General features: G+C 45.6%; 1 protein-coding gene across 1 annotated transcript in view; it reads left to right on the top strand.

Moving 5' to 3' along the window:
* Positions 1-16,985, top strand: part of MUC13 (mucin 13, cell surface associated) — a 55,242-nt gene extending 38,257 nt beyond the window's left edge. Inside the window, exons 3-11 of the mRNA XM_032406252.1 lie at positions 3,293-3,415; positions 4,308-4,414; positions 8,163-8,218; positions 11,215-11,378; positions 11,904-12,029; positions 12,344-12,476; positions 13,147-13,184; positions 14,676-14,760; positions 16,787-16,985. Coding sequence (XP_032262143.1) covers positions 3,293-3,415; positions 4,308-4,414; positions 8,163-8,218; positions 11,215-11,378; positions 11,904-12,029; positions 12,344-12,476; positions 13,147-13,184; positions 14,676-14,760; positions 16,787-16,985 — 1,031 coding nt within the window. The remainder of the gene's footprint in view (positions 1-3,292; positions 3,416-4,307; positions 4,415-8,162; positions 8,219-11,214; positions 11,379-11,903; positions 12,030-12,343; positions 12,477-13,146; positions 13,185-14,675; positions 14,761-16,786) is intronic.
* Positions 16,986-24,030: the final 7,045 nt, after the last annotated feature.

Here is a 24,030-nt window from a genome sequence, read left to right as displayed (position 1 = left end):
GTGTGTTCTGCTGGCGGAGGGAAGTGGGTATCAAAACACCCAAGGTTTCTTTGACTATGAACCCCTGGAATTAAAAAACTGAGTCACAAAGGCTAGTAGTGATGGCAGAGACCCTAAAAGATAACCCATGGTTTCATTCTGTTCTCCTTTCCTTCCCACCTGTGCCACTTCAAGCTAGATGTGGAATGCTTTTATGAATGTGGACATCACGCAAGCTACCTCTCCAGGGGATTTTTAGAAATCGTTTCAGCTTCTCTGAGGTCCAAACAAGCGCTGTCTCGCCAGCCCCACTGGTCTAGCTCACTGATCTACCTAAGGAAGGAGTCAGTTCTGCCCTGACTCCTTAACAACGTTAGTGAAAAATGAACATTACGATGGTGGCCGATCACAGTTTGGAGTTTGAGTTAATTCATGGAATTTGAGCCTGAGGGATAAAGAGCCAAACAACAGCAGTGCTCAAACAGTCCTAGACATGGATGGGGGCCATTGTCCAAAGGACAGATGTTTCAGGAATACTAAGAGATGGCAATTGACCTCAAGCCAAAATTATTGGAAGCACTTGCCTCATTTCCCAAAGTTTGGTCTAGAATAGGGGTCAGCCAACTTTATCGGTAAAGGCAAACTAATAAATATTTTAGGTTTTGCGGGCCACAATAGGGGTTCTGTTGTGACTACTCCCCTCTGCCATTTTAACATGAAAGCAGTCATGGTCAATATACACAGGAATGAGCCTGGTGGTATACCAGTAAAACGCTATTTACAAAAACTGAAGACTGGCCAGATTTGAGTCATAGTTCCCCAACCCCTGGTCTAAAATAATCCTCAGATCTAGGCTTGAAGGGTCTACATAAACCCTGTCATTTTCAGGGAAACTGAGGCGCAGCAAGGGTAGCAACTTGCCCAAGGTCACAGAGCAAGCTGATGTCCCCACACTGACTTCTTCTGGTTTCCCCCCATGTTCTCCGACAGATCTAAGAGACGGATGATTAAGCAAGTGGGGCCAGAGCCTGTACAGAACCCCTGGGCCCCAGTCTGCTTTCATGTCTGAAGGGCCCACTCTGAAGGCTGGGCCACCTGGGGCGCAGCTGCACAGCCAGCTCTACCGGAGTCAGGAAAGAGAGCTTTTCTAAGCCATTCCTGCTCCCCCAGACATTCTCCCAGAGGCAGGCAGGCAGCTGCCTTGTGTTCTGGCCCGACCACTAGCTCACTGTGGGGAGGGGCAAGTCACTTCTCTCTTGGCTTCAACTTCCCCGGCCGTAATAACGTGACACGTGACTGAACTAAATAGGCACCAAAATCCCTTCCAGCTGTACTATCTTGTGCCTTATTCCTGGCACACAGAACCAGCGGGCAGGTCTGCCCTTCACTGCGGGAGAGAAAGCCTACCGGGAGTTACTTGTCTGGTGTATCCTGAGTAGAGTTGACTCAATGTCTTCCCTGGGATCTTCCAAACCATCCTTGCTTACTTACAGCTGAGGCTAGCCTCCCGCATTATCAGCATCCCTCACCAGAGGGTACATTGTGACAACTGATGAACCTTCACTGACACAGCATCATCACCCAAGGTCCACAGGCTACGCTAAGGCTCCCCGTTGCTGCTGCACATTCTGTGGGTTTGGACAAATGTATAATGACATGCATCCATTATACGGTATCATAGAATACTTGCACTGCTCTACCAATTGACTGTGCTCTGCTTATTCATCCCCTACCCACCCCCCACTCCTGGCAACCAGTGATTTTTCACTATTGCCATGGTTTTGTCTTTCCAGAATGTCATGTAGTTGGACTCATGTTAGTCTTTCCAGGTTGGCTCCTTTCACTCAGTATATACGTTTAAGATTCCTCCATATCTTTTCATGGCTTGATGGCTCATTTCTTTTTAACTCTGAATAATAATCCACTGTCTGAATGTACCATGGTTTTATCCATATCACCTACTGAAGAACATCTTGGTTGCTTCTAAGTTTTGGCAATTATGAATAAAGCTGCCATAAATATTCCTGAGCAGGTTTTGAAAGCGCATGTTTTCAACTCCTTTGGGTAAATACCAAGGAGTGCGCTTGCTGGATCCTATGGTAAGAGTATGTGTGGTTTTGTAAGAAACTGCCAGACTGTCTTCCAAGGTGGCTGTACCATTTGGTTTTCCCACCAGTATGAGCATTCCTGTTACTCCGTATCCTCATCAGCCCTATTTTATTTTTGATTTTTTTTTTTAAATAAAAGTACATTAGACCCACAGTTATGGAAGGAAAGAAGCTTAAACAGGGCAAAAGTATATGCAGTAAGCACTAAATCTCCCTCCTATCCTATACCCCTAGGACCCAGACTCCTGTTCCCTTCCCCAGAGGCAACTTCTATAGCCAGTTTCTCATATCTATCTCTAGGGGAATGTGTGCAAATACAAGCATACATATTTGTATGTTTGTGCATATTCTCCTCATTTTATCACAAAAGGGAAGATGCTTGACACATTGTACCTTATATATAGCTTTTAAAAAAATCAACAATTCCTACCTATAGGTTCATAAGAACATTAACACCTCTTGATCAGTCACTCCATCTTTTCTGAAATCAAAGCCCAGAATCATTTCATCTGACAGAGATGGAGAAAATGGCCAGCCAAGACAACTATTTTCCTTTGACCTAACTCCACTCCCCAGTCCTACCACTTCTCCAGAGAGAGGAAAGATGCCTGGTCAGAGAGCACCAACCAGTGATGGAGAAACCATTGCAATATAATTCTCACCATCCATTCAAGTCATCCATTCAGAAAGCCAGGGGGTGGAGTGTGCCCTCATCACTTCCTCTGCGAACTTTCTATCTGCAGGGTCCCCTTACCATCCCTTTCCTTCTTGTATCTGTATGCCTTGTATGCTAACCCCCCAAAAATACCTCCTTTCTGTTGGGGGCTTCCTGCCTGTCCCTATAAGACAGTTACTCATAATTCCCTAGAAAATAGGACGCTCTCTTTCAAATGGTACTAGGAAGCCCTACCTGGTATTAGAGGACCAGATATCAAGGTTCTCAAGGATCCTTGTGATCCAAAGATGCTGAAGATGGAACTAGGAGACGGTTGTCTCTCTGAGCAGACTCTACCCACCAACCTCTGCCTTTACTGTTGATAAGCACCTGGCTCCAGAATTTCCACAACAGACTCCGTAGAGGCATATGCTCTTCAACCAAAGACTAGAACGTGCCCAGGAGGGAGGCATGAAGATTTTAAAGTATGTTTCTCGGTGTCATCTGTTGTCATTCTGTGGATTTTTAATCTCTTTTTCCTCTCTCTCAGTTCCCAGAAATCCTTGCCAAGGAGCTCCCTGTAAAGGTGGTTCTTCATGTGTTACCCTGAATGATACCCATATTTGCCTGTGTACATTAGGATATTACTATAACTCTTCCACATGCAAAAAAGGTGAGTTACAAGGGATGAACCCTGCAGAGCTGCATTTCAGACCTAAAGTAGAACAGAAAATGCAAAGTAATGTCAAAAAAGAGCCTCCAGAATGGTAGAGGTAGAGGATTTGGGGCACCTGGTGACTCCGTTGGTTTAGTAGAGGTAGAAGATAATTTATAGGCAACAAACGCTCCTGCTTTATCTCAGTGGAAACTAGAGGGACCACAGGGATATTCCAAAAGCCAAACAGGTGTTCATATTTCAGCACTAATAATCTCATTTCTGGGGATCTAAGTAAATGACCCCAAATAATAGAAAGGTTTGTGCATAAAGATGTTTGCTGCAAACTTTTTTACTTTTAAATAATCAAGAGCATGAAAACCAAAAAATGACTATCAATGAAGATAACACATTTTTCATAGAGTATTATGCAGCCTCTAAAAGTAATAGTTATTTAAAGAAAAAATAATAGTTATGGGGAGGACACCCGGCTGGCTCAGTCGGTAGAGATGCAATTCTTGATCTCAGGGTCATGAATTCAAGCCCCACATTGGGCGTAGAGCCTACTTAGATAGATAGATAGATAGATAGATAGATAGATAGATAGATAGATAGATATGAAGACTAGGTAATTACTTGGAAAAATGCTTATTATGTAACAAAGATAAAGAAGACTCATGGCATTATGACAGTGTAAACTATGCATGGAAGAAAAGAACTAGGAGAAATACACCAAAACAAAAATGGTTGTGTTGGGTTGGATGGAATTTTGGGTCACATTTTTCATCTTTCCAGACTTCCTATAATATCATAATGTTTAGAATTTTTAAGAATAATCTATATTTTAAACAAAATGGAAATTAACCCTCTTCACATTAAATATTATAAAAAGATTCTGCTTGAATTTCAGGAAAGTTATTCCCTGGAAGTATTAGAGTAAAAGTATCAGAAGTATCTGGTTTGGGAGATGAAAATTCTGTGGCCTACCAAAGATTACATATTCAAATTACTAATTTTGTAAGTATTTTCCAACCTTTCTTCCTATATAAGTGTTCTTCATTCTAACACTTTCTTGCAGCATGGAGGACTGGTGCTCAGGTAGTACACACTGGTTCAGCTATTCCAGTTGCTAAAATAGTGAAAGGCATCCTTACTGGTTGGTAAATTGCAGCTGTCCTAACCCCCCTGGTGCTTGGTTGCCCAGGCCCCTCCTCTGGGACCCTTGGGCCTCCCCATGATCCTGCACCTAGATGGGTAACACCTAGCATGGCAGAGGGCCTTTAGAAGCTTGCTCCAGCCATGCCATACCCACTGATACAGAAGCTATTAGAATTTTTTTTTTTTAAAAGATTTTATTTATTTATTTGAGAGAGAGAGAATGAGAGAGAGAACATGAGAGGGGGGAGGGGCAGAGGGAGAAGCAGACTCCCCACCGAGCAGGGAGCCCGATGTGGGACTCGATCCAGGGACTCCAGGATCATGACCTGAGCCGAAGGCAGTCGCTCAACCAACTGAGCCACCCAGGCGCCCCAGAATTTTTTTTTTAAGTAGCCATGCCTAGTGTGGAGCCCAACGTGGGGCTTGAACTCATGACCCTGAGGTCAAGACCTGAGCTGAAATCAAGAGTCGGAGGTTTAACTGACTGAACCACCCAGGTGTCCCTACAATATTTTTAAATGGACACATAAATACATGATGTTTTAAAATAAAATATTTTCATAGAATTGAAAAGATTTTTTTTCCTTTTTACGATCAAATTTGCATACATTTCTATACCAGTCTGGCTTTTTTTTTTTTTTTTTTAATATCTGTTACTTTTCTCCACTATTAAAAATGTCAAAATGAACAATAGCTTCATTTCATTTTGATTATTGTGAGTGAATGTGTCAACATGAAAAGGGATGGAAATCTCCATTCTGGAACCACAGATGTTAGATCTGAAAGAGCGTATAGAGGACATAGAGCCAATGTTTCTGAAAGTTTAATTTTAAAGGGAAAAAACAGTAGACTGTAAATATGTCTTAGAACCATAAGTGTAGAAACACTTTTAAGAACTAAAGAAGACATTGAAGACTGTATCTTTCAATTCAGAATTATTTTATTACAAAAGAGTTTTGCTAGCAGAATTAGTAGAACATAAAACATCATTGTCTGAATGATTTACAGATAGCACAGAGAGCGCTGGTGCTCATGACCAAACAGCCCGTGCCTGGTGCTGCTAGGATAAAAACCGTGGCTTTAGTAGCCCAGCCTTGGCCTTGGCCCCTTGTCATAACACCTAAGCATGATGGACCAGCTGGCCATGACTTACCTCTTATCCTGGACCTACATTCCAATTGGCCCACTTGGATGATATTCAGTACGTTGAGGATAGCAACATCAATGTGTTCCTATTTCCAGGGAACCCCTCCGTTGTCTTGTGGCTTTACTGAGCAGTGACCACTACATCCCCCCAAGCTTGCTTTGGGTATGGGTGTCCAAAAGACCCCTCCTGCTACACGCCTATGCCCTTCAGATACCAATTTTAAGACTTGATCTCAGTTAGGTCTTGATAATTTCAGAGGGACCAGGGAGGGGATAGAGCATTCTTCTAATTTCCGGGAAGCTTTTCTTCTGAAGGGGATACGCCAGAACTCTTTTGCGACTCCCCAGAGACAAAAAAAAAAAAAAAAAAAATAAATTTTTTTCAAGATCCCCTTAGCAGACTTTGTAGCCGGGACAGTTCTAGCTCAGGCCCTGCGACGTCTCGCAGGGTCCATTTTCTACCCAGCTGGATCCAAGTGGACAGTCTGCAGAGGGATTTGGAGTTTCCCTGTTGCGTATGTGCCTGGCATTTTATGTGTAATAATTCAAATTCTGAAAACAGCCCAGTGGGGAAGATGGTACTACGGTGCTGTTTTGCTGATGAGGCTACCAAGGATCAGGAAGGTTAAGTAACTGACCGCAGGTCACCCAGCTGATGAGTGAGGAGGTGGGGATTTGAACTCAGACCTGCCTGACCACAAGGCTGCTTCTCAAATGCCTCCTCACCTGCTGGCTCTGTTGTGCATAGAGGCCCGGCAGGCCTGTTTGGATGGCTCCTGCCTTCTTGTCCAGACTTAACAGCCCTTCAGTTTGAGACGTGTATAGCCCAACATCCTCAAAGGGTGACCTGGAAGATTAAAAAAAAAAAAAAAATCTCCTATGCCAGATGCCAATTTTGTAATCTCTCTTCTTTGGGAATAAGAAAATTAAATGGGCAATGGTCAGTAGGTAAATGAGAGGGACCTTGGAGGTCATCCAGTGAACTTGTCCTAAGTAAACTGCCAGGCCTCCGATGGTTTACAGAAATACCAGCTATTCCTAGTATTTAAAAGAATTAAAAGGCATGTAGATGTATTCTGGATATAAGGCTACCCAGATGAATTAGAGCATCAAATTTATTTGAATTTGACTAGAATAAAAGAGAAATAACATCTTTTCTAAAATGACATTGGTTGCCATGATCTTTAGAGCATTGGATCGCCATGAGGAGAAAAATAATAAAAAGTCATGGATTATGAAAAGGTTGCACCAACTCAGTTCAATGCTCATATAATAAAATACGGAAGTTGGGGCCCACAGAGGGGAAGACATGTCCAAGGTCATGTCTTTCACATTTAATTCGTTCAGTCATCAGTCAGCCAGTGTTTGTAGAACATTTCCTGGGGATTGCCCTGTACTGAGTACTGTGGGGTGGGGGTGGGGGGATGTTATGTCATCAGAAAGAGAAAACAAACCCCCATTCTTGGCATCAGTGAACTTACATCCTCATTGGGACCCTCACCCCACCTCCACCTCACCCCTGCCAGAGGTTCCAGCTTTATCTCTGGCCCCTTCTCTGCGAGTATCTAGAGTTGTCTGCTCTCAACACAATTCTGCCTAGTAAGATGTACCCGTGCTTGGAGCCCCGTCCAGCTCCCAAAGCCATGTGTCATATATTCCATCTCGTTTGACAACATTATAGCCCTATGCGGTAGGAATTTACTGCTTTCTCCAGGTTTCCGAGGAGAAAGGTGAAGTTCAAACCACTATGCAAAAGCTGACACGGAGAAATTTGACTTCAGGTATTCTTCCCAGTTCAGCCTGCTCCCTTCTGAGGCACGCTGCTTCTGAACATTTGTGTATAGGCTCCTTCCTCCTCTCCCCATCCTGGCACCGATTCCGAAAATGCTTTAAGGGTGGTCTCCTTTATGAAGCCCTCCCTGGTTCTCGGCAACTGGAAGAGAGTGTCTTTGAATTTCTGTGGTAGATTGCGTTGCCCTATGGCGCTCACCTCTCCCCACTTCACGGTGTAGTCCCCTGACTCATCACAGGGCAGGACCCGCCTGTCTCCGCCGTTTGTTTCTGGCATGATGCTTGTCAAGGTGGGCAAGTAAGTAAGTGTTCCCTGGGAGAATTGATGAGTGCACGAAGCATGCTTATAGAGAAGTCTAACAAACGTGCAAACCAAATATGCAAAACTTCACGGGGACTTTGAAAACACAAACTGAGTAAGTTAGTCACCTTATTTTTAAAAGTATGATTGTTAATTTGGCTGGGTGCCTTAGGTATTTTTCCTGGATAACTCTGACATAGCAGAATCGTATTATTTTAGAACAAAAATCAAATGGGGACAAATTGCTGTGATGAGCCACGTGTATTTATACAAATGAAGTTAGAAATGTGTTTGTGTGAAAACTCTGATACAGTATCACATTTTCCCCCTCTTTGTGGTAGTTATTAAATCTGTTCTCCTCCTCCACAGTTTAAGAACGCATTTGACAATTCTGATTACGGACAGACTGTAATTGATAAAGTAAGGTAAGTTTGCTATGGACCGATGGGATACTTCGGAGGCAGGTGTCTGTTTGCCTAACTTCTGGTCTTCTCTTGAGTTATCTAAGGCCCTCCAGTGGCAAGTCACAAGAAGAGGTGGTCAGTCTGAGTGCTGCAGAGGGCTCTGCTTTCCATGTCACTCTGACCCTGGCCTGGATGGGCAGGTGGGCGCTTGGGGCAGCAAGATGCTGTCTGTGATTGGCTCCTCAGCAACTTGTACACGTGGCCCAGGGTATCGCCCTGACCAGTTTGTTCGGTTTCATTCCTTGGCTAAAACCACACCTGGTCAACCCCTAGAATGTGCATTCCAGAGGGCAGGGAGAGAATGAATGGCTCACGGTCATCTCTTTTCTCAAGGTGGGGGAGGGAGTGAGGGAGACAGGAATATCCCAATCACATACCTGGCTACTGAAGGGCCAGCAGTGAGCTCTTTCCTGCAGGAAGAACAAGCAGTTATTGAATGTATCAATATGCAGTGACTGGTGTTGGATGCTTATTTGGGGACCCAAAGAGGCAGAGGAGTCTCAAGAAGTTACTGATTCCATGGTGGCCTTCTCTGAAGCATATTAATACACATGCGCTGCAGGCCAGGGAAAGAATGTTCTAAGATGAATGGAGTTGTACAGAGAAAGCAGCCCTAATGTAGTTATGTTTTATGGTTTTACTGTTGCATTTGTCTTTATGAGCTTTGTCAAATCCTTTGTGAAATAAGACACAGTATACATATTTGATACATACAAATTCAGAGGAGACCTCCTATAAAAGTGGTGAGTTTTGAGCTTGGCAGTGAACAAGGGGCCTCTGTGGTTGGTAGCCAGGAGGCCAGCAGGCAGCCTAATGGGATGCATGGGGCTCACGTGGCGAGGGCAAGCAGCAGGCAGAGGCCCTGAAGCTGGACGTAGGTACACAGCAGACTGCTGCTAAGTGCTCTGCATTGTTTCAGGGCATGTTTTAGGTTTGGTTTAGCGGACAGCAGGGAGTTCGTGCATCAGGGATGACTGGATAAAGACAGGATCCGTGGGCTGTGGTGGCGTCGGCCACATCTGTACTTCATTCCTGGCCTTGGCACTTTTCCTGCTGTGTGACTGGGCAGGTGTTTCAACCTCTCTAAAGTTTTGTTATGTCGTCTGCATTGCTGGGATGATCTGATCGACTTCCTGGAACCGCGGGAGGAGTAAGTGGGATACCATGTGAAGGATGACCCACACAGAGTGACTGGCACATAGTCGATTTCAACACGTGGCAGTTTCTGTCTGTGTCCCTTCCCGAACAGGGAACCCTGCAAGTGTGATGGAGAGCTGGTCCCGGGGAGGGGGGGGTGTTCCCCGATACTGTGGCATATGTTTGCTTTTTAAGGACTTACTGAAAGGGAGCCAGGAGCGTTCGGAGGCAAACTTCTACTTGTGAGCTCAGTGTTAGAGACGAACCAGCTCGGGCACCTCAGGGGTGTGCAGGGCCCTCTCTCACCTAGAAAGCCATTTCTTCGGCTCCAGTCCAGTGCTCTCTTCTCTGCTCCCTGAGCTCTTTCTCTATAGCATCCACGTTGGAATTGGAAGGATCTTCAGAATTTCTCTTGCAATTCTCTCTTCGGAAAGAGGAGGAGACTCAGGCTCAGGGAAGCTGTGACTAGTCTTGGTCCACAAAAGGTGGTGGCCATCTTGGGTCTAGATTTCAGGCCTCTTAGCACCAAGGTTACTGCTCTGACCATTTATGCTATGCCGTTCTGTTATTAAATATGCAGTGGTTCCATTGTTCCTTTCACTGTAATATCTTGCCCCCTAAATTAGAGTGTGCGCTAGTAGGTTCTTTGAATGAATGAATTGTGGATGGCTTTTCTTTCCTAGGCCCTGCTGCAAAATGATACCAGAGATTTCTGGTCATTTTTCAACTGATCTCTTTATCAAATGACTTGTATCAAATATCCTTTGCTCACTGCCCTGTACATTCTATGGCCACCTCTAAATCCTATCGTGAATGAGTCATTTTCAGCTAGAATCTGAAGCCCGTTTTGTTTTTTGCACTCCTTTTGTGGTGACCGTTCCTAAAAAACAGAATTTGGTTCTGATTTTGGATTTTGGATTTTCTCGATAGTTCTGAAGAACTAACATGGCTGTAAACATTTCCTAAGCGGGTTGGGCTATGTTTCCAAGCTTCTGATGTTTCCTCAAAAGTCATGAGTCTTGAAAACACACAGCCATAGGTTGGAGAGGGAAGGAGTATTTGAAAGTCCTTTTTCCCCCCCGTCTCTTTTCAGTGGTTGTATCACTTGATTCCTCTTGGACAGTGGAAGAATTAGAACTTGGCACAGCGGTTCTTGGGGCGCAGGCACTCAGTATCTGGGGCTCTGATGTAGTGGTCTTCGCTCATGCTCCCTACACCCCACTCTCCTTATTTCAGTGTATCACGTGTACGAGCTCAGCAAGAGACCTACTCTTGATTTTCTACAGAAAGGGACAAGTTAGTTTCAGATGTTACCTGTTCTACTTCTGGTTAGCTCCAGGCTTCTAGCTCCTAAAAAGGATTGTCCACAACTTTTCTCAATATTCTCCAACAGGGGGGCGCCTGGGTGGCTCAGTTGATTGAGCTTCGGCTCAGGTCATGATCCCAGGGTCCTGGGATCAAGCCCCGCATCGGGCTCTCTGCTCGGCGGGAAGCCTGCTTCTCCCTCTCCCACTCCCCCTGCTTGTATTCCCTCTCTCGCTGTCTCTCTCTCTCTGTCAATTAAATAAATAAATAAAATCTTAAAAAAAAAAATATCCTCCAACAGGGCATTGTTTAGCTAGAGATGACCTCTGAGCACACACCGAAGAGAGCTAGATCTCTGGGCCTATAAACCGCCATCTTACTGCACCTCCAGGCCCCCCGTATTTGGGCCCCAGTTGTGGATATAGGACAGTGGGTCAGGACTAGAGGAGACAGGAGTGTGGGTCTGTGGATCCTTCGGTTCAGTTCATCAAGCGATGGATCCGTTTCATTTTCAGCACCTCTCCTTCGGCGAGATCAGCAGTGCGTGCTGGTGACAAGACTGCTGTGGTCGAGGTCCTAAACATCTTCACAGAAACTACGAAAGAAAGTGAGAAGACTGTGTCTCAATCAATTAGAAAAGCAATTCAAAACAGCAGTGGTGACATTGCAGGATATAATCGTAAGCATTCAATACTTTTCTTCGAAGTTCCCTTGAAGACCTACCTTTTTGTAAACATTTCCATTCTCTGTGAGAAGGGGGCAAGAAAAGCAGGAGACTTGAATCCACAGATGGGCCCAGTTCCAGTGAACCAGGCATTCTTCCTCCCTCTCCTCCCTTGCTTGGTTCTACTCCTTTCCAGCCGTCCCCCCCCCCCCCCCCCCCCCCCCCCCCCCGCCCATGTCATCACACTGACCAGTTTGCTCCTCTCTTTGGAAGGTGGGAAGGTAGGAAGAAAGGAGAAACAAGAAGGCTTTATACCAAGCTGTAGCTTCCAGATGATCCCAGAAAGCCTTCCTTGCCCTGTTTCCCCTTTAGGCTGACCCACCAGCCCCCTGGCACAGCTGGAACGATTCACTTTTGCTGTGTTACAAACCACCCCCAAGCTTAGTGGCCTAAAACAACAACCATTTATTTATCGCACTGACCTAATTCCTCTCCCTATTGTCTCACTGACCATATTTCTGAATTGTCTGTGCCTCTCAGCTCAAACTCTGTGTGATTATTATGGTTGTGAAAAAGAAAATGAGCACGACGACTGTAGCAATGGTTTGCTGTGTAAATGCAAGCAGGGGATGGAAAGACCTAACCCCCAGGTCCCTGTGTGTGTTGGTGAGTGTTCACTTGCTTGTTAAGTGTTCTTCACAATGCCTACCTTCTCTCCTTTTTCATTTGCAAAATACAAGCTTTACTGCTCACGTTTCCGTGTGCATTCCAGAGTCTGAGGGGTGTGGATTTGGGCTTTAGACACACGAACGTGGCGAGGCAGCCCGTGTGCATCTTCACAGAAAGCGTGCCGTGCGCGCAGCCAGGCAGCCCCCCACTTTACCCAGAGAAAGCAATATTAAAAAATTGTGTTCTGTGACATATCACTTTGGGGTTGAAGGGGTTGTTTTTGAAAATAACTCAGAAATTTTCTTTTGAAGTTCCTGCTGTAAAGTGTCCTGACACCTGCAACGCAGACAACAATGAGCAGTGCTTAGTGAATAAGAGCGGCGGGAACCCTGAATGTGTGTGCCTGCCGGGCTACAAGAAAGATGATCGTGGGGTCTGTCAAGAGTAAGAAGTCGCTCCTTTTTCATCTTACCACAACGGGAGCTAGCCAAAGGATAGAACGTATAGATACATGCATGGGTTTAGGGTCAGGATGTTGGAATGCTGCCATACGTTGGTAGGTATAAGAGCACCATCAGACCATCGTCATCAGCATTGATGGTTCTTGAACATTCTCTGTGTGCTAGGAACCGTGCTAGGTAATACGTGTCGCACAGCAACACTGTCAGGAACGAATTAGTTCCCCATTTGCCAGGGAGCAATGTGAAGCTCAGAGAATGTAAATAACAAGCCCCAGCTTACAGGGCAGCAGTTAGGTGGCAGAGCCGTGGGGCCTTGCAGCCGAGGGCCCCCTCCCCCACACCGCAATGCTCCATGCCTCTGGGCTTCAGCTGAGTTTGAATTGCTGAATCTTCCTGAAGCTCAGAGGATGGAGGGTTCAGTCAGTAGGAAATGGGACCAATTGGAATTGTGTCCCCTCTTCAGCCTTCCAGAGCTCCATGGAAGTTGCTCACCTGGAAGAATAGGAGCATAAGGAAGAAAAGAGAAAGAGGAGAAGGAGAAGGGGGGGCAGGTAGAATGAAAGGCAGATGGAAAGGAAGACATGGCGGTTGGGTGGGAACTCTGACATATTCCCCGCAGAGACTGTACCATGGTTTCCATTATTGTATTTTAGGTGTGCATTTGGCTACAGCGGAGTCAACTGTGAAGACAGTGAGTATAAAAGTTCTGCTTTGTTATTAAGCTTCTGAGAAATAGGGAACACATTCAAAATTCTGCCCAGGACTCCAAAGTCTCTGACTCCCTTCATAAAGAGCGAGACAATCTCTTTATGGGTCATGCCGTCCCATGCCTGCCTTCAGATCCTGGGCAGCAGCACCCCGTTATAGAAAATAACAGAACCCAGCCCAAGAGGTGGGCTCTGGGCGTCCTAACATTCTGTTCATTTTCTATCACCAGCAAGGATAAAAGACCAGTATATTCCAAAAATGTCTGTGGTCATGGGAGAGCAGAACTAAAAACCGTTTAAATATTCAAGTCTTTTGGTCCCCGAGCCATTTACTAGCTTGTGACGTGTTGTTGCAAGTTCAGTTGCTTTCGTTCTCTCCCACACCCCACCCCCACCAGATTGGGACAATACTAACTTTATATTTTTAATTATATTACATTTACAATTTTACATAATGAACTAAAGACTGATGATCCGAGATGAAGGAAACATTACTGTTGGCCTCTCAGCCAGCCACAAAGTTAGTGATGAAAAGTGCTCTCACTTTCTGTTGTATTTTGTTGCAAGGCTGGATTTGCTAAGTCTTTCCTTCCTTCTGGGCTTTCAGCATGCACACTTACAGAGTGAGAGGTTTGGACCAAATCCCTTTGCAGACATGGTCTACACCCCTATGAATCCAGGTTGGAGGTGGCCTCTATGGCAGTCATGAAGCAGAAATCTGAGACAGAGGGTTCTAGAACAGCACTGTCCAATAGAAATGTAATGGAGCTTCATATTTAATTTCAAATTTTAAAAATCCTAACTACATGTATTAAAGAGAAATAAGCGAACTTGATTTTAATAACATTTTATTTCACTTCAGATATCAAAAATATTTTTCAACATGTCATCAGTAAGTGTTTTTCCATGAGAAATTTTAGGTTTGTTTTTTTTCATACTGCGTGTTTGAAATCTGCCGTGGGTGCCGTCCGCACAGGCCAGCTCGTAGCCACATTGGCCAGGCTCGGTGGCGCCAGCCAGAGCAGACTAGGGGAAGAGAATGGTCGCCACGAGCTCTCCCCTCACTGATTCTATGAAGCCTCTGTTAGTGACAAATTTAACTCCAGCCTCGTTCCCCCTGCTTATCTGCAAGGTCAGACGTGGTGGGCAGGCAGAGGCAGCAGAGGTTAGGATGGGATGCTCCCCTCCGTTAATGTCTCATCGTCCGCAGAGCCCAGGAAGGCCCTGCCCACCCCCCCCCATCACGGCCGCCTCTGTTGTTTATGGTCTTTTATCTGGCAAGGCAGCCTCCTCCGGTTGGGTTCTGAAGACACAGTACCCCCCCAGCCTGGCACCCAAGCTGGCCCTGGTGGGGGCGGGGACCACAGCCTGATGGTCTTCACAGCCAGGAACCTCTGGGAACACATGTACCTGTGCAGTAGGCAATGGGGGCTGCTTGTGGGAGGCTGTGCCTACTCTCTGCTTTTCCTTTCCAGATTTTCAGCTGATCCTCACTGTCGTGGGCAGCATTGGCGGTGCCCTCATTCTTTGCCTGGTGATTGCATTGATCTTCTTAGCAAGGTATGGAGTGGACGTATCCCTTTCCCTAGGGCTTCGCACCACCGGCGTCACGCTCCAGGTTCAAAACATACCTAGCCTTGCTGGGGCAAGAGAAGGGAGATGAGGCGAGACCTCTCTAATACTGTTGGCTTTTTCTCTTACCTTAATTTGCTTTGGCTTATATAAGCCATTCGTGATTATGAAGAAAACAGAAAAATGTGTAAAGGAGCACAAGTAAAAAACCACTCACAAAACTTACCACCCTGAGGCAACTAGCATTTTGGCATATATCTTTCCAGATTTTTTTCTTTTTAAATGATGGTATAGACATAATTTTGTGTCCTTTGTGTGAGTTTGTTGTTTTGTTGTTGTTGTTGTTGTTGTTGTTGTTTTTGGTTTTTGCTTGTTTTAGAGAGAGCACGTGCGGGGGGTGGGAGGGGAGACAGAGGGAAGAATCCCAAGAGCATGGAGCCCGACTCGGGGCTCGATCTCACGACCCTGAGCTCATGACCTAAGCTGAAACCAAGAGTCAGACACTTAACTAACTAAGCCACTCAGGTGCCCTTCGTGTTAAAAAATATATACATTGTTAAGGTTTATGATAAAGTTCCCGCCATTAACAGGGAGAGAGAACACTGTTACCTCTATTCCATTCGAAATGTGCCAAGTGGGGATGCACTTTGGTAAAAACAAGCTGCTTGTTTGTAACATTTCACTCATATCTTATATTTTGGCAGAATAGATATTTTCGCACTATAATGTGAGAGGATAAATAGATTTTGTTTCTTCTTTTTTTTTTTATTATTCCAGTTTGATATTAACTCTTCCCCAAAGCCTTTATTATAAGGATGCAAAGCTGAGAACCAGAAGTATGACCTTCCCTTTTCTAGGAAGATGGCCAGAACATTCTGTTCTGGAGCAAGGCTGTCTCCTCCTTCCTTAGGAGGATTGCCTAACTGTCTTGGGTCTCCAGCATCCTCAGCGGCTGCGTGTGGAACCTTGTGACCTCACGACAGCTATGTTTCTCAGCTCCTGCTTCCTGCTGCAGAGCTGGGTTTGCTCCTAGTTCAGCCTCAGATTCTGATTCTTGGGAACACATCAAGAATTACAATTTCTTGACCATTTCAAAGGGAATGAAGCTTCTCCTCTTCTCCTCTCCTCCTCTCCTTAGACAGGAGTGCTCCCAAAGGGCAAGAACTCTGTTGTAGGCTAGGCTGGCTACTGGGGTCACAGGGTGAGTGGGTCTTCCCTTACGACATTTCCGGTGGGCGACGGTCATCCTGGGAGTGCACTGTGGACATCACAGATGCAGCCGGTCCAGTCTGCACTCCAGCGGTCCAGGGCACTGCAGGGGCAGGTCTGTGGGCCAGAAGGCAGGAAGGGTCACTGTCAGGATTCATCGGAGGTGGGTACCTCCCTCACCTCCAAGTGCTTCTACTGGGCCTTGAATACTTACACTTGAGGTCCTTGAGGGGCTACAGCAGACCCTGGGAAATGCCTTTTTCTCCCTGTAAGATCTTTATACCTTGAACTTGTTTTATTGGCTGAGGTACTTCTGTAGACATTGACTTTGCTTGAATGAAAAATTATATCACAGATCGTCTTTTCTCTTTGACTTCTATGATTATTTTCATATATAACTCAAAAGCACCCTTAAGAATAGTAACATTATTAGCAAAATTTGCATGAGACCAACAGAACTGGATGGCAGTGTTGGATCAGTGTTTATGTTCTGGTGTTGATGGTTACGGAGAGCTTATGAGGAGACTGTCCTAAAACTTAGGGAATGTACACTGAACGGAGTAGTGAAGTATTATGGGTAATGGGGCATCAGGGCTAAGCACTTACTCTTAATGGTGCAGAAATGTTAACAGTTGGGGCATCTCAGTGAGGGATGCATGGAAGCTCTGTGTAATTTTTTGGTTTGTACCTTATATGTAAATTTGAAATTATTTCAGAATTTGAAAACATTTTTTTAAAAGAACTAACATTTGCGTCAAGGAACTTTCTGCCATTGTCAGATCCTAATTCTTGTTACCATTTATAGCCCAAGGAACAAAAACAAGAATATTGAAGAACAGAACTTGATTGAGAATGACTTTCAAAACCTGAGACTGCAGCAGACGACAGGCTTCAGCAATCTTGGAGCAGATGGGAGCATCTTCCCTAAAGTCAGGGCAAATATCTCCGGTCAGCCACCGAATCCCTATGCGCACCAGAGAAGCATGCCCCGCCCTGACTACTAGGTGAGTCAGTGGGCTCACTGACTTGGGAGGGAGTGGAATGCCCAGGGCAGAGCAGGGACCCGGCCATTGGATCTTCAAGTCCTGGCTGCAGGCTTCTTTGTTTTTGTTTTCCAATCAAAAGAGAAAGATTAGAGGATGTCCCTCCTATTGTTTTTTTGTTTTTTTGCTCCCTCCTATTGTTAAATGGCCACCACTTGGGTCCCTAACACTGACCATCTATGTGACTTTAGACACATCACTTAATTTCCCTGGCCTTCTATTTCCTCAGCTATAAAAAAGAAAAACAATTTAGATGCCCTTAAGGTCCCTTTACATTATAAACTTCCACGGATATGACTCCAGTCGTTGTAATGACAATTCCCAGGCTGTTTGAGGATCTAGGACCCAGGTCAGGCCTGGGGAGAACTGTTGGATGTAAACATGGTTCTGTCCGATCCTTCTAGCCTGCCCATATCAAGGCAAATCTCTCCTTTCCTCCCCCCAGGCCTCAAGGCATAACCCAATCAGTTTTCTACAGAGATAAGGCAAGTGAGGCTGGTGCTATTTTATTTCCCTTGGGAGGACTATTCATTAGATTTGTATTGGATAATCATGCCAGCATTGCTTAGTGTGGTCTTGAATGTATCTTTAAGAAGCAATTTTGAGGGGAAGGGCGCCAAGGGGACTGAGCTAGAAGGAAGGAAGGTGATGAGGGAAGAGAAAAGGGGGCCAGAGAAGAGAAAGGTTAAAAGAGCAGCAAGGAGAGAAATGACTTCCTAAGGAAGTGAGAACGGGAGGAAGGGAAAGGGGGAGAGGAGGGGGGAAGCGTAACCAGAAGAGTGGAAAAATAAAGAGGATGAAGAAGGCAAAGGATGCAGGAGGGCGGCAGAGAGGGCTGAGGATAGGGGCAGAGACTCAGCGTTCTCTGTGCCCATTTCACTTCTGCAGACTTCCCCGGCGAGCACATTGCCCGCTGAGGATCTTAACACACTATGACCATTCTGGGAAAACGTGGCTTATTTCTATTTTGAAATCCCATGATTTATTTTGCACATAAAGTTTTCTTTAGTCGTGGAAGTCTAAATAATGTTTCGTGTGTGTACAAGGGGTTGACTCGCACCGGGAGCACCATGTTGGGTCAGACACGTGGTCTAGTGAGCAGCAGCCAAGAATGGGCGTCCTATGGGAGTGCCTGCTGGCCCCACCCAAGGTGAACCTTAACCAGCAGACATTACAAACCTCCTTTCCTCCTTATGGGGAGAGCTTTACAGCAAGCATAATCTCTAAAGAGAACCAACCCCTTAGAGGTAGAATAAGCATGGGATTTAGAGCCCAGGTTTGAAGCCTTGCCCTTCTGTTACTCGTATCAGCTGTGTGATCTTTGACAAGTTATTCGACTTCTCTGGGTTTGTTTTCTCATCTGTGAAATGGACATACGGATTTTTCTCTCATAGGATAAAAATCAAATAAGCTAATATGGACAGGGAACCTAGAACAGTGACTGTTCTAATTTGAAAAATAGTATTCAAATACTGTTAATTGAAGTAATGTTAATAATTTGTTAATCTAATTTTTCTCATAGGTTTCAGTTGCAATACTTCTAAGAGTTTCTTCCCCCCCTTCTCTCTTTTTTGTGTAGAATGGTAAAAATTGGGGACCATCCATGGCCCTTGGCCCAATGTAGGAGCTTTTCTTTTGAGTGTTTAAAAGACCAATGGAGAAGTGAGCAGCCAGGAGGATCTGGCCTTTGGAATTCCTCTGCCACCCAGGACCCAGCCTCTCTGGATAAAGTTGTGACTGCTTTCAATGAATGCTGCCTGTTTGCTAAGTACCTAGGAAATTAAATGCATATAGATGCTATTAGCACTGCTAAGATAGTTGATTTTGTCCACTCAGTACAGTGGTTAGGTTTTTGGTTTTGTTTTTTTTTTCCTGGTGGGGCAACAATAACCATTTCCAATCTAGAGGAAAGCCCCCCAGGATTGTTGACTCCTGGGAGAATGTTGCTTTGAGTTGATAGCCTACAGACCTGTGACCTAATTCCGAGAGACTCTTACGCACCAGCTATGGTGGTTCCAGGGCATGGGAAGAAATACCATCTTCTAAGGTTCTCGGGCTCATTCTCTAATAAGTTAAAATAGGATGCTACTTCGGTCCCTCCAGTGTAGGCATTTCATCACCCTTGCCCTGCCAGGAGCTTGTGACCTGGCCTCACACCCAAGGAGACAGAAAAAAGATCTGCCTCTCAGCTTTTGGGGGAGAAGTGACTGGGAATGCAGGATCTTTTTGATGTTAATTAGAAGGCCCAGACTAGAACTGCCCACATGGAGTACATCCTAGAGTTTTTGAAATGCCAGTAGGTGGTAGAGGCGGGGAGGAAAAAAAAAACCCAAAACCATAACCAGGAGCGAGAGGAACAGAGGCAGAAGGGAGCTGGGCTGGGAGGATGAGTGTGGGAGAACGCTCGCTGGATCCGCCTTCATCCTCAGATCCTCCTCCTCAATGAGCAGATGGACATTTCCTCCAGTTCATGTCCTACCCACGACTTGGAGCCTAAGGAAGTGTGAAGACAACACCCCAGGGGCAAGAGCTGGAGGTCACTTTGAGAAACTGCAGATTCTGTTTGGCTGATGGTGAAAGAGGGAGCTCGTGCTCTGGCTCCTCGGCTCCGGATGTCCGGGCTCAGGACGCAGATTGCAGAGGTCCTTCGTGGAGGCCCCGGCCTTCCCTGTGGCCGCCCGCGCGCACGCAGACACACCCAGCACGCACGGTCTTTAATGTTAATAATATCCTTGTTTATGCCTAATTCTGGTCTCCTTGCAAGTTATTTTTATTTGTTGTTACTGTTACTTGTTCTTGACCATTAACTGTAAGAGGTAACAAATAAAGTGTCTTTGGTAGGTGGCGTCCTTCCTTGTGTTTGGGCCCTTCGGTGATGCACATAGCAGCGAGTCTCTCTCCCTTTCTTTTCTTTTTTTCTTTTTCTTTCTTTCTTTTTTTCTTTTCTTTCTTTTCTTCTTTCTTTCTTTAACTTAAAAAAAAGATTTATTCATTTATTTTTAAAGCAGTGGGGAGGTGCAGAGGGAGAGGGAGAGAGAATCTCAAGCAGACTCCCCGCTCAGCATGGAGCCGACACGGGGCTTGATCTCATCACCCTGAGATCATGACCTGAGCTGAAATCAAGAGTCTGACACTTAACCAAATGAGCCACCCAGGCGCCCCTAGTCTCACTTTCAATAGCAAACATGACACATGGCAAACTAGATTGATATCTGCAGTCCTCATTAGGGGCTGTTAGATCACCCAGGGTAATTGTTTAATCGTGTAGTAGATGTTTCTGGCTGCTTCCCCATGCACATCCTACTTCTCTCCCATTATGAAGCAGCCAAGCATTTTGGGTGGGACCAATCTGACCCCCAGCTCCAACGGCGGGTCTTGGTTGGCCCAAGCCAATCAGTGGAACCCCATTCCCCCTGCCAGTGATAGGTTTAGTGAGCACACGGCGTAAGTGGATACAATTAGAATAAAGCCTTAATTTTAGTAGGAGGCTTGGAGAAAGAAACTGTTCTCTTAACAAAGTGGGCTTAAAGATGTGAGGCCTCAGACCGCTTCAGTTTTGCTGAGCTGACACACAGAACCACGGAAAAATGGAGTGGGATCTCTGATCAGACCATGCCTGAAGCATCTGGACTTTACTGTTGGTCCACTGTGAGTAGTTCTATTTTTGGAGCTGAAAGCATTCTCACTGACACCACTCATGTTTACTCTTGTGTTCACAAGGCTAGGTGGTAAATGGGATAAAAGAAACACTCTTAGGAGCTATTAATACCTGTAAAGACATTAGCCATTAATCAGTTCACAGCAGCAGAAGTAATGTAGATGTAACTTAAAATTGGTTGGCTTTTGGGTGCCTGGGTGGCTCAGTTGGTTAAACGTCTGCCTTCAGTTCAGGTCATGATCCCAGGGTCCTGGGATCGAGTCCCGCATCAGGCTCCCTGCTCGGCGGAGAACCTGCTTCTCCCTCTCCCTCCGCCTGCCTCTCTGCCTACTTGTGCTCTCTCTCTCTCTAACTCTTTCAAATAAATAAATAAAATCTTTAAAAAAAAAAATTGGTTGGCTTTTTAAATATTTTTTTTTTATGTGAGAGAGAGAGCAGGAGCTGGGAGGAGAGGGAGAAGCAGGCTCCCTGCTGAGCAGGGAGCCTGACACGCAGCAGGGAGCCTGACATGGGGCTTGATCCCAGGACCCCGGGATCATGATCTGAGCTACCCACGCACCCCTACATTTGAAGATGATTCTGGATTCAGTGTTAGAAGCAGGCTGTTGGAACCTCTTTTCTAAAGAGTCCCACCTTCCTTGTGGCCCACTGCACCTCAGCATGCCAGTTTCCATCACTTCTCGAATGTCCTGGGCCATACAAACTCTGGGCTTCATGACCAGAGTATCATCCATTTTTCACAGGCTTTCATTGCTATTGTTTAAATAAAAGGAATGCTCTAAATATGCGTATGTGTAATGTTTATGAAAAGGACTTTCACATTCAAAGTTGCTTTTGATTCTTACATAATATGGCCTACAATTCATTTGTTTCTGCTCACTGGGAACTTTGCAAAGGTTTTCCAAACTGATTGTCCCACAGCCTTGGAGGGCTGTCAGAATGAACTTTCTAGGGGCGCCTGGGTGGCTCAGTCGTTAGGCGTCTGCCTTTGGCTCAGGTCATGATCCCAGGGTCCTGGGATTGAGCCCCGCATCGGGCTTTCTGCTCTGCGGGAAGCCTGTTTCTCTCTCCCACTCCCCCTGCTTCTGTTCCCTCTCTTGCTGTGTCTCTCTCTGTCAAATAAATAAATAAAATCTTTTAAAATAAAAAATAAAAAAGAATGAACTTTCTAAGATGCGAATCTGGTCACGATGCTCCCTTGCTTAAGGCTTTCAGGGGTTCTCCACTGAGAGGCGAAAGCTCACAGAACTGAGGCTGACTCCCCTGGCTCATCACTGGTCACCAGGCAGGTACCACCAACCACTCCAGCTTTGCCTGATGCCCCCACCCCACCTGAACCTGCTGCTCCACAAACAACCTCTTCATACCTCCATTTCTCCACTCATGCTGTTCCCTGCACTGGGGAAGCCCTTTTCTTAAAATCTTACTTTAAAAAACTGGGGGGGGGGGGGGCCTGGGTGACTCAGTTCAGCATCTGCCTTCAACTCAGGTCATCATCTCAGGGTGCTGGGATCGCGTCCCGCATCGGGCTCCCTGCTCAGCAGGGAGCCTGCTTCTCCCTCTGCCTGCCGCTCCCCCTGCTTGTGCTCTGCCTCTTCCTCTCTCTCAAATAAATAAATAAAATCTTTTTTAAAAAAGCCCTTTCCTTCAATAATCACCTCCATCTGTCTTGATCAGCTAAACCATCATCCCCTCTGACCAGCTTTTTCCAGTCCTCTCCTTCCCCCCATAGTCCTCTCAAGTAGAGGTATGCCTCCTTCGCATCCCAACAGCGTCCTGAAGCCACTTCCCCCAGGAAAGAGGGGGTGCATGGTGAGTCTGGGTTTCCTTCTGCCCCGCACAATGCCTGGAATGGAATATTAAATGATTGTGAAACAGCAATGTAAAGTGGGCTCTCCCAGCTCGGGCTTGAAGAGTGTGTTCATTACATGGTGATGGTTCATTGTGGTGATGGTTTCACAGGTAACTCAAAACTTGTCCCGTTGTACACTTCATATACGTCTGTACATATGTACACATCTTATTGTATGTCAGTTATACCTCAACAAAGCTATTTTTGTAAGTGGGGGGTGGACTCTTACACAGGGGCCTCTCCGACCTTGACGGAGGCATCCTCTGATCATAGCCCTAGGACAGGACAGGAACATGTACGTGTTATTCTGCTGGTCTCTACATTGGACTGAAGGTCCTCTAAGGTCAGCACCGGGGGAAATGAGCTGGAGATGGGACGCTGCCCTGCTGAGAAGTTTTAAATCTTCTCAGCTGTATGTTGAAGTCACCTGAGAAGATTTAAAACTCGCAGATGCCTGGATCTCAGAGCACTCCATCGGTCTAGGGCAGCCTGAGCATCGGGATTGCTTAAGCCCCCGGGGTGACTAGAATGTGCAGCAGATTTTGAGAATCACTGTTTTAGATCAGTGAGTGGTTTGGCTCCTCACAGCCAACACCCAGATCACATCATTTCCCACTCCTTCCCCTGAGAGTCTAGAAACCAGGAGTCTGTTGTGCACAAGAAGCTTCAGTGGGTTCTGAGGCTCCTCTGGAGAAGGAGGACAGACACCAAAACAGTTTGAGACTCAAATCTCTGGGCCAGTTTTGCCCCCGAACCAAAGTCCCCCCAGCCCTTCCTAGCGGCTGGGCAAATTCCATGGCCAGTAGGTGGCACTGTGTCCTTTGACTTGCAGAAAACCCAACATCGGGTGGGGCAGCTCTTTCAAAAGGCTCCTTTGACATCGTTAATTTTGAATGCACTAATTCTGAATAATTTCCCCTTGACTTTTTCCTGGTCTCTTCAGTGCTTGCTTTTGTGCCAGGGGAACATGAATGTTAGCTCACTCTTGTAATATTTGCTCCATTTTTACTGGGTCATTAGAAATCATACATGCTTCCCTTTATTGGCTCTAAAATACCTGAGTATTGAAGTAGCGTTAATATCATATTATGGTACATAAAATTTGATACAACTATTCAGATAATCAATTTTTTTTTTTTTTTTTTTGAGGCGGGGGACAGGGAGAGGGAGAAAGAGAATCTTAAGCAGGCTCCGGGCCCTTCTCTGAGCCTGACGCTGGGCTCTGTCTCAGAACACTGAGATCATGACCTGGGCCGAAATCAAAGAGTTGAACACTTAACTGACTGAGCCACTCAGGTGCCCCATCAATGTTTTACTTCATGGTGATTTTCCAAAATAAAAAAAGGAATCCATTTTCATTGAAAAATTCTTTAGTTAAGATAAAAAACAAAATGCCACCAGTGGAAGGTCTCTTTCATCAGCTTTCATGAGGTGAGCAGGTCTGGCTGGGTTTTTTATTTTTTATTTTTTCCATTTTTAAAATTTAAATTCAATTA

This window comes from Phoca vitulina, unplaced genomic scaffold, assembly GCF_004348235.1.
Source record: "Phoca vitulina isolate PV1807 unplaced genomic scaffold, GSC_HSeal_1.0 scaffold8, whole genome shotgun sequence".
Lineage (NCBI taxonomy): Eukaryota > Metazoa > Chordata > Mammalia > Carnivora > Phocidae > Phoca > Phoca vitulina.
The sequence above is the reverse complement of the archived record's forward strand: the minus strand, read 5'-3'. Positions and strand labels throughout refer to the sequence as shown.